The 15,271-nt window shown below is 41.3% G+C and overlaps 1 protein-coding gene across 5 annotated transcripts in view; it reads left to right on the top strand.

Annotated features, from left to right (window-relative positions):
• The window catches only part of GSK3B (glycogen synthase kinase 3 beta), a 268,723-nt gene that overhangs the window by 143,867 nt on the left and 109,585 nt on the right, over window positions 1-15,271 (top strand). For all 5 annotated transcript variants that reach the window (XM_084635608.1, XM_084635606.1, XM_084635609.1 and 2 more), the window contains exons 4-5: window positions 3,961-4,071; window positions 12,005-12,135. In XM_084635608.1, the coding sequence (XP_084491734.1) occupies window positions 3,961-4,071; window positions 12,005-12,135 (242 nt within the window). The remainder of the gene's footprint in view (window positions 1-3,960; window positions 4,072-12,004; window positions 12,136-15,271) is intronic.

Below are 15,271 nucleotides of genomic sequence, written 5' to 3'. Positions count from 1 at the left end.
TTTGCAGGTTTGGATTTGTGACAGGAATCTAAGTAGTAAATAAAATGAAAACATGCAAATATTGACTTGAGCGTCTAAAACTGTCCCCGGATTCTGGTGATCTGAGCTTTGTACTCATGGGAATGGAACCCTTGCTATGGAATTACAATCCTACATCTGGCAGAGCAGAAAATAAAAATCAGAATGAAAACAAAATAAATCACAAATGAAAGGTTGTAAATGAGGTCTGTATCACAAAGTTGTTGGACTTTGTCTTGTGGCAGTGAATTCCACAGGTTAATTATATACAGCATGAAAAGTGTTTATTAATTTTAAACTTTTTCTTTACATTTTTCATTTTATTCTCATTTATTCTTGTATATGCAGAGAGCATAAATGGGAGTGCCAGGTTTCCTTTCTTTTCATTATTTTGTGTACCTCTCCAACCTCTCCCTTTTTGTTTTTGGGGACACTGAGCTCTTGAGTCTCAGAGTAAAAAATAATTGTAACCAACCCTGATGATGATAGTGTACTTTGTGCTGTAGCTTACTGCTAGCATGATTTTTTTTTCTCCAAGGTACAAGTGTCCTATATAACTGCACACACCCGCTCATTAAAAATAAATTATATTGCATATTCAGAAGGCTATATCTATAATGCGGCTATTAGAATTATTTACTTATGAGATTTGAAATTTCTCCCTTGAGGTACAAGGCCTTCTTATCAAGTATGTATAAATTTGAATGTCACACTGAATTTTATATTTATATAGAAAATGTATATCCTGACTACAAAAAGTCCTGTTGTTGCTACCTGTGGTAGCAATAGTGAGAATGCTAATGTAGGTAGGCTTTCTGAGGCTATGACTGGTACTTAGCTTCAAATTGAATCATTCTGAACATAGCAGATATAAAAGACACACTACTGTTCTTAAAAAGCAAAAACAAAATTGGAACCTTTTCTATGTTGGCACTACCATCAGTAGAACTTAACCAGTGGTAGCAAAAGTATGACTTATTTCTGGGAGAGAAGACTAATGTAAACAAGGCCTTAGCAATTTGCAGGGTGGCTCGTCTTTAGGTTAAGCGGTACCAGTAAATGCTCTCAAAATGCCCCTTAAAGTACTTATGTTTGCCCTCAAGTAATGACACTGACCCACCTCTGAGTTTGTGAAATGCTAATATCCAGAAATTCTCCACATTTTTCGTGTACACATAATGTGCGTATGTTATGTGTCCTGTCAAAAATTCTCCATGTTTTCTTTATTCACTGGAGGTCACTGCTGTTTGCGTGCACAGAGTAGAGACAGCTTAAATAATTCAGTGAGCTATGAGAGAAGCACAACAGGCTGTGCACGCTAATTGGCTAATTAAGTCACAGCATTTAAGACTAGGACAATTGTGATTAAATGACTACTGCAAGTGCATCCAGAGGTTTTCTTTCAAATTGGGAGGTATTAATTAAAAAGTATAGCCAGAGGACCCACAAGTGACAAGAGTCCCAGCTGAAGTCTGGGAGTACTGTGCTCCATTTCCATCCACATGAGGCCTCTCTAAGTGTCATGGAAATCTGTCATCTTTTTCTATAGATATCTCTATAGTTTTGGGTACCAAACATAGAAAATCTTGACTCCTTTCTCTTCTGTCTGTTTTTATTTTTTTGAAAATTAACTATTAATTATTCTCAATTTGTATAGTTGGAAATGTATATCACAAAAGATTATGCTCTAATAAAAGTGTTAGTCTCTAAGGTGCCACAGGTACTCCTTTTCTTTTTGTGGATACAGACTAACACAGCTGCTACTCTGAAACCTGTCATACAATTCTGAGTTTCAGAATAGGGTGGGAAGGATATATCAGAGTACTTGAGACTTACAGGGCCAATTTTTGCCTCTGAAAATGAGCAGCTGAATCATAGAAAAATCGGGTTGGAAGAGACATCAGGAGGTCAGCTAGTCCCAACCCCCTGCTCAAAGTGAGACCAACCCCAACTAAATTATCCCAGCCAGGGCTTTGTCAAGCCTGACCTTAAAAACTTCTAAGGAAGGGGACTCCACCACCTCCTTAGATAACGCATTCCAGTGTTTCACCACCCTCCTAGTGAAATAGTTTTTTCCTAATATTCAACCTAAACCTCCCCCACTGCAACTTGAGACCATTTCTCCTTGTTCAGTCATCTGCCACCACTGAGAACAGCCTAGCTCCAGCCTCTTTGGAACCCCCCTTCAAGTAGTTGAAGGCTGCTATCAAATCCCCCCTCACTCTTTTCTTCTGCAGAATAAATAATCCCTGTTCCTTCAGCCTCTCCTCATAAATCATGTGCCTCAGCCCCCTAATAATTTTCATTGACCTCAGCTGGACTCGCTCCTATTTGTCCACATCCTTTCTGTAGTGGGGATTCCAAAACTGGATGCAGTACTCCAGATGTTGCATCACCAGTGCCGAATAGAGGGGAATAATCACATCCCTTGATCTGCTGGCCATGCTCCTACTAAAGCAGCCCAATATGCCGTTTGCCTTCTTGGCAACAAGGGCACACTGTTGACTCATATCCAGCTTCTCATCCACTGTAATCCCAAGGTCCTTTTCTGCAGAACTGCTGCTTAGCCAGTCGGTCCCCAGCCTGTAGCAGTGCATGGGATTCTTCCGTCCTATGTGCAGGACTCTGCACTTGTCCTTGTTGAACCTCATCAGATTTCTCTTAGCCCAATCCTCCAATTTGTCTAGATCACTCTGGACCCTATCCCTAATGTCCAGCATATCTACCTCTCCCCCCAGTTTAGTGTCATCCACGAACTTGCTGAGGGTGCAATCCATCCTATCATCCAGATCATTAATGAAGATGTTGAACAAAACCAGCCTCAGGAACTACCCCTGGGGCACTCCGCTTAATACCGGCTGCCAACTAGACATTGAGCTATAGATCACTACCCATTGAGCCCCACTATCTAGCCAGCTTTCTATCCACCTTATAGTCCATTAATCCAGTCCATACTTTTTTAATTTGCTGGCAAGAATACTGTGGGAGACTGTATCAAAAGGTTTGCTAAAGTCAAGATACATCATGTCCACTGCTTTCCCCATATCCACAGAGCCAGTTATCTCATCATAGAAGGCAGTCAGGTTGGTTAGGCATGATTTGCCCTTGGTGAATCCATGTTGACTGTTTCTGGCTAATTTCTAGTTAAACTAAGCACTGTGTGAATGTGATGTCTCATTTTATTTAATTCCTCTTTTAACATGAATAATTTAAGGAGGGCAAGAGTTAAAATCAAGACCCCTTATGTGAGGTCACAGATTTTCATCCCTCTCCCACCTCAGTGTGAGGTTTGAAATTAGGTTACAGATCTCTCTGAAACTGACAAGCTCAAAATGTTAAACACCATGCTTGAAGCTTTGTTCTTGCTCTCTTGTATTATGCTTAGGATTTTTGTTAGATTAAAAGAAAAATCTCTTTACTCCTCAAGATATTTATAGCAATGTTACCATTTCAACAGGATCAGATTAACCTTTCTCAAATATGCTGGAATTTAAAAAAAAAAAACTTTTTTATTGATAAGTAATTAAGTAGGGTGTGTCAAGGAATTTGAAGTTGGCAATTGTAAAAAGTGTGAGATTGAAGATATAATTTCCCCCCAATGGAGACTTGAATGGGCAGAGTGCTCATTGATCTGTTTGGCCTCACCTGCACTGGGAAAATGCCTCATGTTAGAAAACGTGTTAACTAATCTGTTTTGATTAGCATGATATTGAGTATAATTTAGCAGTAATAGACAACTCATGTTTAACATTGCATTCACTTAAAAAATGTCAGCATGTTTTCTAACATAATGCACTTTCGGAGTGTAGACATAACCTTTGTTAAAACCTTAGAACCTTGCAAGCTAACATATTTCTTAAGCTGACAGCTGCCTTGAATACTGTTCTTGCACTCCCCTGTTTTGAATCTTTTCCTAATTGTTTCTTCTGTTCTCTTTTCCAGAAAGACGAGGTGTACCTCAACTTGGTGCTGGACTACGTTCCTGAAACAGTATACAGAGTTGCCAGACATTATAGCCGGGCCAAACAGACACTCCCTATGATCTATGTCAAGGTAAGAAATTATAATTATAAATTGAAATAGGAAGTTTGCTGTAACACAGCATTTCTAATTGTTGTTAGTTTCCCCTAACCTGAACTTTAAATTCTCACACTAAACTGCAGGGTAGATTAAACAGTGAAGGGTTTATTTCAAGGCAGCGAAATCTATAAAAATGATTATAAGAGGAAATTATAAAAAATGATTATAAGAAGAAATGATTATAAGAGGAAATTGTTGGAGCCTTACTGTGTATATAAAAAATTTAAGGTAGCAAGTTTCAGCAACACTCTGTGCTGCTGTTTAGACTCCTACATTTAGGAGAAATGATAACCCAGCAGCAATGTTTTGTCCCAGAGACAAATCAGTGTATCTGAGCTGTTGTTGAAGTAGTATGTATACAATTTAACTGTATGCCCTCCAGAGTTTGCCCAGTAATTGGTTCTTATGCTATTAAACATTTTCAGGTGTTTGCAATTACAATAAGATCATATCCTGCTTAAAGGTTCTTATAAGTTTAAAAGCTCATGGCTTTTCTACATACACACTCTGGGGAAGCTGGTTTTACCTGAGCACCTTCTATCCTGTGAGAAGCGAAGTGGTATCAAGGCCTTGGTAAATTCTCCTGCTGGGGAAATGACCATTTTGGGAGCTGTGGGCACTGTCATTCCTTCTAGACCTGTGGACTGTTTTTATACTCTTTTTCTGACACCACAGGCTTTTCTTTTCATCCTACTATTGATAAAGAATATTGTCTTGATGTCAGGAACACTTACTAATTTACCTCAAAGATATCTCAAAGGCAAGAAGAAAGTCAGATTACATCTATCTGTAGATTTTTATTGATTTGATTGAAAGGATAACTTAGCAAGGTAGGGTAGTGTCAGTTTTATTACCAAATAAGTCAAAGAAACGGTTAAGCCTCTTCGGAGTTGTCCACAATGTGAATTCTGGCAGTGGAGGTATATACTAAAATTATACATATAAAGTATAACATACTTTACTCCACTTAGTAAGGAACAATCAGTTGCACACATACAAAATGGGAAATGACTGCCGAAGAAGGAGTACAGCAGAGAGAGGGATCTGGGGTTCATAGTGCTTCACAAGCTAAATCTGAATCAACAGTGTAACACTGTTGCAAAAAAAAAAAAAAAAAAAAAAAATCAAACATCATTCTGGGATGTATTAGCCAGAGTATGTAAGCAAGACACAAGAAGTAATCCTTCTGCTCTACCCTGCGCTGATTAGGCCTCAACTGGAGAATTGTGTCCAGTTCTGGGTGCCACATTTCAGGAAAGATGTGGACAAATTGGAGAAAGTCGAGAAGAGCAATAAAAATTATTAAAGGTCTAGAAAACATAACCTATGAGGGAAGATTGAAAAAATGGATTTGTTTAGTCTGGAGAAGAGAAGACTGAGAGAGGACATAAGTTTTCAAGTACATAAAAGGTTGCTACAAGGAGGAAGCATAAAAATTGTTCTCCTTAACCTCTGAGGATAAGACAAGAAGCAATGGGCTTAAATTGCAGCAAGGGAGGTTTAGGTTGAACATTAGGAAAAACTTTCCACCTCTCAGGGTAGTTAACCACTGGAATAAATTGCCTAGGGAGATTGTGGAGTCTCCATCATTGGAGATTTTTAAGAGCAGGTTGGACAAACACCTGTCAGGGATGGTCTAGATAAATTTAGTCCTGTCATGAGTGCAGGGGACTGGACTAGATGACTTCTTGAGGCCTCTTCCAGTCTTAGGATTCTATGATACAGCTTCTAACATTATATAATATGGAAGACAAGAAAGTAGTAATGTAAAATGACGACAACAACAACAACAAAAAATACAAATTGCATCCAGTTGTATTCTGAGATAAAGGTTGTCATACTAAATTTTGTATATACCAGTTTTTGACTCATCAGGTAATAAAGAACTCTTAGACTTTTTGGAGAAAACTTACAAAATGCTTGTATATTTATAAAGGGAAATTCAGACAACAAAATTGACTTGTTTGTAATTATTGCATTTTAAAGTTAACATCTCCTAATGGTGTATCTGGGGTGCTATAAAATAACAAAAACTAACTTGAACCTGGACTCCGGCTGGCAGGGGCCAGCAGATGGGAACCCCAGTCCAGCAGCGGGCTGAGCCACTCAGCCCGCTGCTGGTCTGGGGTTCCGTCCACCGGCCCCTGCCAGCCAGGGTCCCGGCCACCAGCCCCGCTCAGCCCACTGCCAGCCCACGGTTCCGTTCATCTAGGCAGGCAGCGGGCTGAGCGGGGCCAGTGGCAGAACCCTGGCTGGCAGCAGAGTGCCACTAAAAATCAGCTCCCATGCCGCCTTTGGCACATGTGCCGCAGGTTGCCGACCCTGGACTAGAGTTTTGAGTAGGGGAAGAGTGGATACTTCTGTTTAGTGTGCTTAGTTGTTCCCACTCCAAGTGAAGTCACTCCAAGCAGTGGTGACTGTGATCACCTTCTTCCACCCAAAACTCTGGGTGGAGGGAGGTGGGGATGTTGGGACACAGCTCAACTGACTGGTGGAAAGACAGCATACAAGAAACACTGGAAGTGGGGTACAGCAGGGAATTGTTCTAGAGGTTAAAAGTAAAACCAGAGAGGGATGGTCTTTAAAATTTCCCTCTGGATGTATTGGACCAAATCTCAGAACTGTGATTGGGACAGGCAGCGAGAGAGTAGAAGCAAAAGAGACCAATTTAGGGTGGTAATTGTATTTTACTTGTGGCTGGGTGTCCAGTAAATTCAGTGTTAAATTGAAAAACTCAGTCTCCCCTTCTCTCCTCCCTGTCTCCTAACCATCTGAGATATGTAGAGAGATCCCAACAGTTGAAAATGAACCTGCTGTCCTATGGAATGAGGAGAAATGGCTGCTCAGCTACTTCTGGCCTAGATTAATTGTATGTTACCAGTAAGAGTAAAAATTGATGTTGTAATTAGAGGCTGTGCAATTCAAACTGAACCTTGACAATGCCTTTACCTGCACCATTCTGTCTCCCCCCCAAAAAATAATGATGAGATTTTTAGTTCACCTTCAAAATACCACAGTTCCACTCACACAAACTTTAACCAACAAGAATATTTTGCTAACACTCTGTTAAGCTCTCCTGGTCTAGTTTATTTTTCCATTGCTGCTGATCACCAGGATTGCATACATATTTACATGGAAAAACTTTGTCCCTTACAGCTGCATTTCTTGTTTGTGCCTTATTCAGGTCTCAGTCTAGTGGATGTGATTCACTGCCACACTAGCAGTTGTGGCATCATTGAATGAAACTGTGGAGAGTAAAAGGAGGTTGGTTAAAGAAGTGCAAATTTTGTTTGTAAACACCATGATACCTTGGTGATCCGCTCCGAGTAGTAAAATGAAGGACACATACAGGACTGTTTAACAGTGTGTGCAATCCTCAGTATTTATAACACACCGTTAGGGTGTGTTTACCCAATGCATGGAGGGCATTGAGGAACATTCTCTGCATTAAATGATGGGTTTTCCCATCCTTGTTTTTTTGCAATGGCCCAGTGCTCTTTGTCACGAGTATGTTTCTAAGCAGAACCATTTTGGCACTTCCTCACACAGTACATCCTACTGTCACAATTGCACCAATGCATTCTGGGACTCCTGAAGCACCTTTTCTCCTTCAAGTGGCTCCTGCATATGCCCACTCCTGATGCACCAGCCATGTGTAGCTCAAATGTTAGGACCTTGCTAATGGTGTCCATTTGAGTGCTCATGCACTCCTCTTGCCATACTTTCCACACTGTATGGATGAGACTGTAAAAGGGGTGCGGTGTGTTAGCTCTCTTAGTTCCATCCAACTCTGTGCAACTGTGATAAAGTAGGAACCTACCCAGACCTCATGTTTGGATCTTTCTCTTAGATAATGCACAGTTAGTTACGAAATGCTAGTTTTAGATACAGTTACTGGTTTTACTTTAATTAGCATTTTTTGTGTTAGATAGCATAGCATTCATAAGCTTTAGGTCTGTACTAAGACCTGATGGCAGATCCGAAAATTAAAACAAATAAAGCTTTAAACAATGTGGATTCTGCTCTTCAGTCTTTCTAGCTTTGGATGCTCATACACTGTCTTGCCTGCCTTAATGAGGGACCTTCACCCTCCAGGTACTCCATCTGCAACATCTTTACCCTGAGAGTATAGAGGAAGAGACAGAATGGACAACAAGTAATTGCCTTCGAGGAAGTGATTGCAGCTCTACCTGCCAGATTGGGTAATATGGTCGGTTCCAAGAAGTGATATACACCAGTCTTGGCACTGGACACATCGAAGGATGAGTCGATGACATAAACCTACGTATCAGAAATCTACGGAGAGAACTGTCAGTGAGATGGCCATCCGTCACAGCCTCTGTGAGGAGAGCCAGTCCATGAACGAGAAGCTCCTCGGATCCTACTACATTGGAGTCAAGTAGAGGACCATTGTGTAAAGACTCTGGAAGTAGAGCTAAGAAACACGCAGCTGTGACACCAAATCCAGTTGTTGCTCTGGTTGCCAGAGACTTTGATCCAGTAGGAAAATCGAAGGATCCAAAGATTCACTTATCAAGACAAAAAGAGGCAGAAAAAGTTAGTATCGGATCCAAGTATCTGTTCCGATTCCCTTACCCAACCTTCTCTGACGGTACTGGCACAAACCCATCATTCTGCTCCAATGCCGCCGCCTCAATCAAATTTAGAGAGAGAAGAACTACAGAAGAGAAGGAACTCCTCTCTCTAGATTTGACTGTAGTAGGGAACAGAAGGGTAAAAGAACAACAAATGTCTTCTCCTCTTCCATCCCCCTAAAACAGCATTGGGTTCCCCAGTAGGTTTCTTTCCTATATTGGGTCCACTACTATCTCCTCTTGGCTCCTGGTTGTGTCTGAGTGGCCGGTGCCGTCTTTGTTCTGTCCACCATTAAAGAGAAAATGATTGGGCTCTCAACCTTTCTCAGAGAACCCCCGTAGTGGGGTCGTATTATGAATTGGACCCAAATATGGACTACTGGCCTGATTGGAAAATGCTCCCATGGCACAGAGATAGTCTTATTGGTCAACTCCATCTTACTAACCAGATCTGCAGCACTAAGGGTATAGTGGACACCTTCAGTCACCAGCATCATTGGAACCAGGCCCTACAGAACTAAAGATACAGGATCTATTGATATCACATAGGAAAGGAGATCAGTCTCTCTTAAGCATGATTCTTTGTCTGATGTAGAGGAACAGATCACCCTTCAGGAGTTTAAAGAATTATATCCTGAAACTGACAATCTGATATCTCCTGAAGAGAACCTAGGTGTCTACGCTGTCACGTCTCCATCAAAGGAGAAAGCAGCCTTTCAGATATTAGCTTAGTTTATATCATTTACCCAGGAGGGAATTTCTTTTTCATACTCTCCTGGTGCCAGATTCCTTAGTAGTGGAAGCAGCTGTTTAAAGATCTAAGAGTGGTTCAGTTTATTTTACTCGCTTGGATAAACACAAAATGATGATGGATGAACCAGGAAGAACAGTTTTCTCTTCCGTGTAGAGCATAAGGGTTGTGAACTACCAAATTTTTATGGCACATTACCAATACTGTCTTTGGAAGAAAATGTCAGCCTTTCCTAAAAGGCTATGCCAGATGAACAAAAGAAACTTGCTAATGGTTTTGTTACAGAGAACCAGCAAGTACTAGTAAAGCATGCATTGCAAGCATCTTTTGATTCTTCACATTAGACAGCTAAAACTGTAGCATCTGCAATTCCTCTTGGATGATATGTCTCGCTCAAATTTTCTAGACTACCCTGAGAAACTAAAGCTGATATAGAAGATTTTCCCTTTGAAAGAGAAGGCCTATTCAGGACCAAGACTAATGACTTTCTGAAGAAGATGAAGAAAACAAATTATGCAGCAAGACCTTTGGATGTTGATTAGCAAGCCCAGAGAAGACCAGGACTACCATGTTTAGGTACCAAAGATAGCTTCCTTCATGGCCATCTTCCCTTTTTTTCTAGTACAAAGGAGATGATATTACCAACAGCAATACCTTCCTCAACAGTCTTTCCAGCAGAGGAGAAGAAACTTCAAAAAAAGGGCAAAAGGTAAGCAAACATCTTTGGCAGCTATGGTGTTGAACCTTAGCCCAGAAGTTTGAGGCATTTCATAAGGACTGCAATCAAATCTTGACCAACTGCTTACTTTTCCCTCTTCAGCGAGCTACTTTATTAATATTTCTACTGTTGGACTTCTATAACTATGGACAGGTGAATTTTAGAACTCATCCACACTGGGTATTCAGTTCTATTTGAATACCTCGCGTCTTCCAACTCACCCTCCCTGTTTGTTAAGGAGCCTCTCTCACAAAAACCTGTTAAAAAACGAGGTTCTGGCTCTGCTCAAAATGGGAGCTGTAGAAGAGGTACCAGGGAGATTCAAGGTGCACAGGATTTTATGCAAGGTATTTAATAATCCCCAAGAAAGATGGAGGCCTTTGACTGATTCTAGACCTTAGGAAACTCAATACATCTCTCAAGAAGTTCCATTTCCATATGTTAACCCTAGTTCTGTCATACCCTCCCTTTCTCCAAAAGATTGGTTTTCAGCCATTGATTTGAAAGATGCCTACTTTCACATTGCTGGAAGTCATGTATATCAGAAGTACTTTTGATTCACAGTGGAGAGAGGACTATTTTCAGTACATGGGCCTTCCATTTGAACTTTCTCCTGTCTCATGGCATTTATTAAATGTCTATTGGCAGTGGCAGCTCACCTAAGAAAAAAAAGGAATTTGTATTCCTGTATCTCGATGATTGGTTAATAAGGCCCATCAAATGATCATCTAGTCATTGCCATCCTTTGCATGTGTACTCTCTTCAGAAGTCTATTTCAGGATATACCAGGAAAAACCCCACTGTTACAGCCGTCTCAGAGAATCCCTTTCATAAAGGAGTATGTAGAGGCCACTCAAAGGAAAAATTAAAGTTACTTGTAACCAAAATTCTTTGAAGTGGGACTCTGCATATTCACACCCCCAACTCACCTTCCCCTCTTCTTTGGGAGTCTTAATTATAACCTGGACCAGAGGAGGTGGTGGGAAGGAACTGAGGTGGCCAGAGCTCCAAGAGGCTCCACGCTCCAGAAGGCATTTCTAGCTAGGTTCCACCATCTGAGCTGTACGTGGCTAGTGCATCTCATGAATATGTAGCATGTGTCTTGAAGAACGTCATTTACAAGTAACCAACGTTCATTTTCATAGTGCTTGGTGCCATTGCTGGGAGCAAGGACTTTGGGACAGTTTCAAAATATCTAGATTTTACTCATTCCTCTAGATTTGATCTAAAGACCATTCTAGGCAATGCAGACTGCTAGGACAACCAACACTAGAACGTTGCTTGGTGTGGGTGTTGTGTGTGGATGCACGAAGTTGTACCAGTGTAGCAAGCTGAAGGGTTCCATTCAAGAATGTGTCACAATGGCTCTTCACCTAATATAGATAGGACTTGAGAAATCTGACATGGAAGTACTTTTATTTGCTGTGTGTTTTTTTGCTCTCTGTCAGCCATCATTCCTTGTCACAAGTCCAGCTTGTGAATGCTGGACTGCTGTCATTGAATATTCTTTACGAATAAAACCTTTTGTTTTTGAAAGGTCAAGGAATACTTCCATAACAAATTACACTGACTTGAACAAAGAAGTGCTGAGGTTGTGTGGAAGGGAAGAAAAGTGAAGTCCAACTTTTAGGCCTTAACCGTCTTGCCAACATTGCTTTAAATTTTATCTAGATGGTTTTTTTTTTCCATTGGTGAGCTGTAGAATTCACTCTTGTTTACTATGTAGGGTTTTTAGCATGCTAATCTCTCTCCCATTTTCCTTTCCCCCTCCCTGTCCCCCCCCCCACCACACACTGTGTCATTAGGAAGTCGTACATTATACATTGTCTGTTTGTGTTCCAGTTGTACATGTATCAGCTGTTCCGGAGTTTAGCCTATATCCATTCCTTTGGAATCTGCCATCGGGATATAAAACCACAGAACCTCTTGCTGGACCCTGATACAGCTGTCCTAAAACTCTGTGACTTTGGAAGGTAAGTCTGTCTCTTTGGCCTGGTCTACAGTACATGTAACACTTATACTGGCATGGCTAAATTACTTAAGGATGTGATTTTTTTGTTATAATTATGCCAGTATAAGCCCTGATGTAGACACACTTATGTCTGTATAAAGGTGCCAGTATACCGTATGTCTCTTTGGGTTCTACAGAATCACTTTTATGCTAGTATAAACTGTCTCTACACTAGAAGGGCTTGCCAGTGTAGCTATGCCAGCAGTGTTTTTCTAGTGCAGACAAGCTCTTTGTATTCCAAAGCCTGGTTAAAACTAATTTATCTGAAGAGAACCATGACTTAATTCGTCACAGAGACTTTTTATATTACGTAAGACATAATCTAGATAGGGTTCCCTTCTAGCTGGGAAAGGGTGAGCACAGAGGCTTTCTTCGCGCGCGCGCGCGTGTGTGTATATATAATTAACTCAGAGAGAGAAAGGGATTGCGTGAATGCAAGAGGATTCAGAAGAAGGGGAATTAAAAAATCAAAAGAAGAAATTGTATAGGTATGTTTTAAGAAAATAGTATACAGATGTGTAGAGAAAATATAGTGGCTAAGAAAGAACAGCTATCCGAGTTTAACTATTGAATGATGGGTGTGATACAATAACCTCAATAGAAAAATATAATGCTAATCCAGTACTTCTTGAATATGTATGTTTGTTTATACCAATTAGTATAGTGTTTCAAATACCAAAGGACTTAGTCAGCCAGAGATAATAGACTTTTAATGAAGGGTCTTAGATACTGGGATTTACAAGGCTTTTGTCTAAAGCAGTGGTTCCCAAACTGGGGTTTGCGAACCCCTGGGGGTTCGCAGAACGTTACTGGGGGTTCACCAGAAAAATTTCACTAATGGCGGCCAGAGGACCCTGGGCATTGGAGGAAGCAGGTGGGACCTGGTTGCAGGGCAGACAGCCCGAGCCCCAGGGAGAGCGGGGCTGGGCAGTTGGGGCTGGCAGCCCAAGTGGGGGAGCTGGCAGCACGAACCCCAATGCTCTGCGTGGGGCTGGCAGCCCGAGCCCCAGGGGGAGCAGGTCTGGGCAGTTTGGGCTGGCAGCCCGAGCCCTGCCCCCGTCAGCGTGGGAGTCGGCTGCCCGAACCCCAGCGCTCTGTGTGGGGCTGGCAGCCCGAGCCACAGGGAGAGTGGGGCCGGGCAGTTGGGGCTAGCAGCCCCGGCGGTCAGTGGGACCTGCAGCCCGAGCTCAGTTGACGGGGGTCCAGCAGCAGGAGCCCCACGGAGTGCGGAGGAAATTTTAAACTTAAATCCCTGGAAATATTCACTTTTAGGAGGGGGTTCACGAAATTTCACAATTTAGCGAAAGGGGTTCGCGGGCTGTTAAAAGTTTGAGAACCACCGATCTAAAGTCACATTCTTTTTCTGGTATCCATAGAGTAGAATTGTCACTAGATGCTTAAAGCTGTAAATCTCTTTATATGGGCAAGATCACTGGTAGAAGTCAGGAATCCACTTCCTTTCTCTGTGAGTCCCTTCCCCAAAATGCCCTTTAGCTGTAGTAGACTGAAGTTAACTGGGAGAGTGTGTGTGTAAGAGATGTCACCAGAGCAGTTGTTGCTAAACGAGCTTGGCCACTGTAAATTGGAACTTCGGTTGTTTGAAGTGCTATAGATTCATGCCCGGTGGTTCCTTCAGGAATCTTCTCCCTGAGATTGTAACAGGAGATTGGTAAAATAAGAATGATAGACGGCAAAACTTACTTTAATTTTGCCTGTAAAAAACCACTATTTAGCTACATAGGATGCTCCATGGAAAAAATGGGAGTTTCCGATCAGGTTAAATGAGAGAGACTAAATATTCTGGGATTTTTTTGGGGGGTTTTCAGTGAAACTGAGCTTTTGATTTGAATTGCTTCCACAGCATATGGACAGCATCAGATTACCAACTCTTTAAGCTGCATTGCTTTTTTGAATGATGATGATCCAACTCAAAGTGCATGTTCAAGTCTAACTCACATGTTTGAGACACAAAAATCTTTTTAAAAGATTACAATACATGACGCTAACACCAAAGGAGAAGGAATCAATGACCTGAAGGCAAAACAGGGAGAATGCTACTTTTAGATTTTGACAGATACTAAATGTCTTGTCTGCCCCCCTCCAGAAAAAGCCCCACACCAATTAACCCATATTGCTATCATTTAAAAGCAAAGTAATCAGGAGCATTCAATAGAAGCTCTTTGTTAGATTGGGCTAATTTCTGAAACCTGGAGTGAATCTTCTCTCAAGAATGTACATTGGGGTTTCATACTGTCCAGAAGACTGCAGAAGGAGAATTAAAGATAGAGAAAACTAGGGGATGAGTTGGGAAGGGAGAAGATAAATCCCTAGATTTGCATCTAGGACGAGAGTGGTCAAATATCCAGTGAAACACAAAATGCACAATGTTTCAGTATATGTTGAAAACATGGCTTTGGAAGTTTACATTTCTACTTATTTAATTTTGCAAAACCCTTTTATTTAGAATCTAAATGGTTAGTATGAATTACATTGATGTGCCTTTAGAGCAACTGGAGCAGCCATAGTAGTAACTTAGTGCCCTGCCATGTGCAGGAATCTTCATTTGGATCTGAGCTTCTCCTATTGTCCCTTGATTTTATATATGGTTGTGTTGTACAAAAAGATGCTGTGGACATAGCGCAGCTGTGTGTGTTGTAATCATTTCAGCTGTGTGGTACAAACTGGTTACAAAACCATGATTATACTGAAGTGTAGATAGCACTAGCCTCTGTTTGCCAGAAGCTGGGAATGGGCAACAGGGGATAGATCATTTGATGATTACCTGTTCTGTTCATTCCCTCTGAAGTACCTGGCATTGGCCACTGTCGGAAAACAGGATACTGGACTAGATGGACCTTTGGTCTGACCCAGTATGGCCGTTCTTATATCTTCTAAAAGCTACTGTGGTTCACACTTTGCTTCTACTGCCCACCCCATATAATGTTTTCCATCTATAGCAGCTAAAGCTGTGGGAGTACAGTAGACAATAGAATAGATACGTTCATTGCCTGATGTTGCAAATTAAACTTCTTGAGTTCCTTCATTTTCTTCGGTGAGGGGATATTACCTGAGGTGACTGCTGCTTTGGCAGAGGCAAT

This window comes from Lepidochelys olivacea, assembly GCF_965140295.1.
Source record: "Lepidochelys olivacea isolate rLepOli2 genome assembly, chromosome: 1".
NCBI lineage: Eukaryota > Metazoa > Chordata > Testudines > Cheloniidae > Lepidochelys > Lepidochelys olivacea.
Note: the sequence above shows the minus strand (reverse complement) of the source record. Positions and strands in the feature narration are given on the sequence as shown.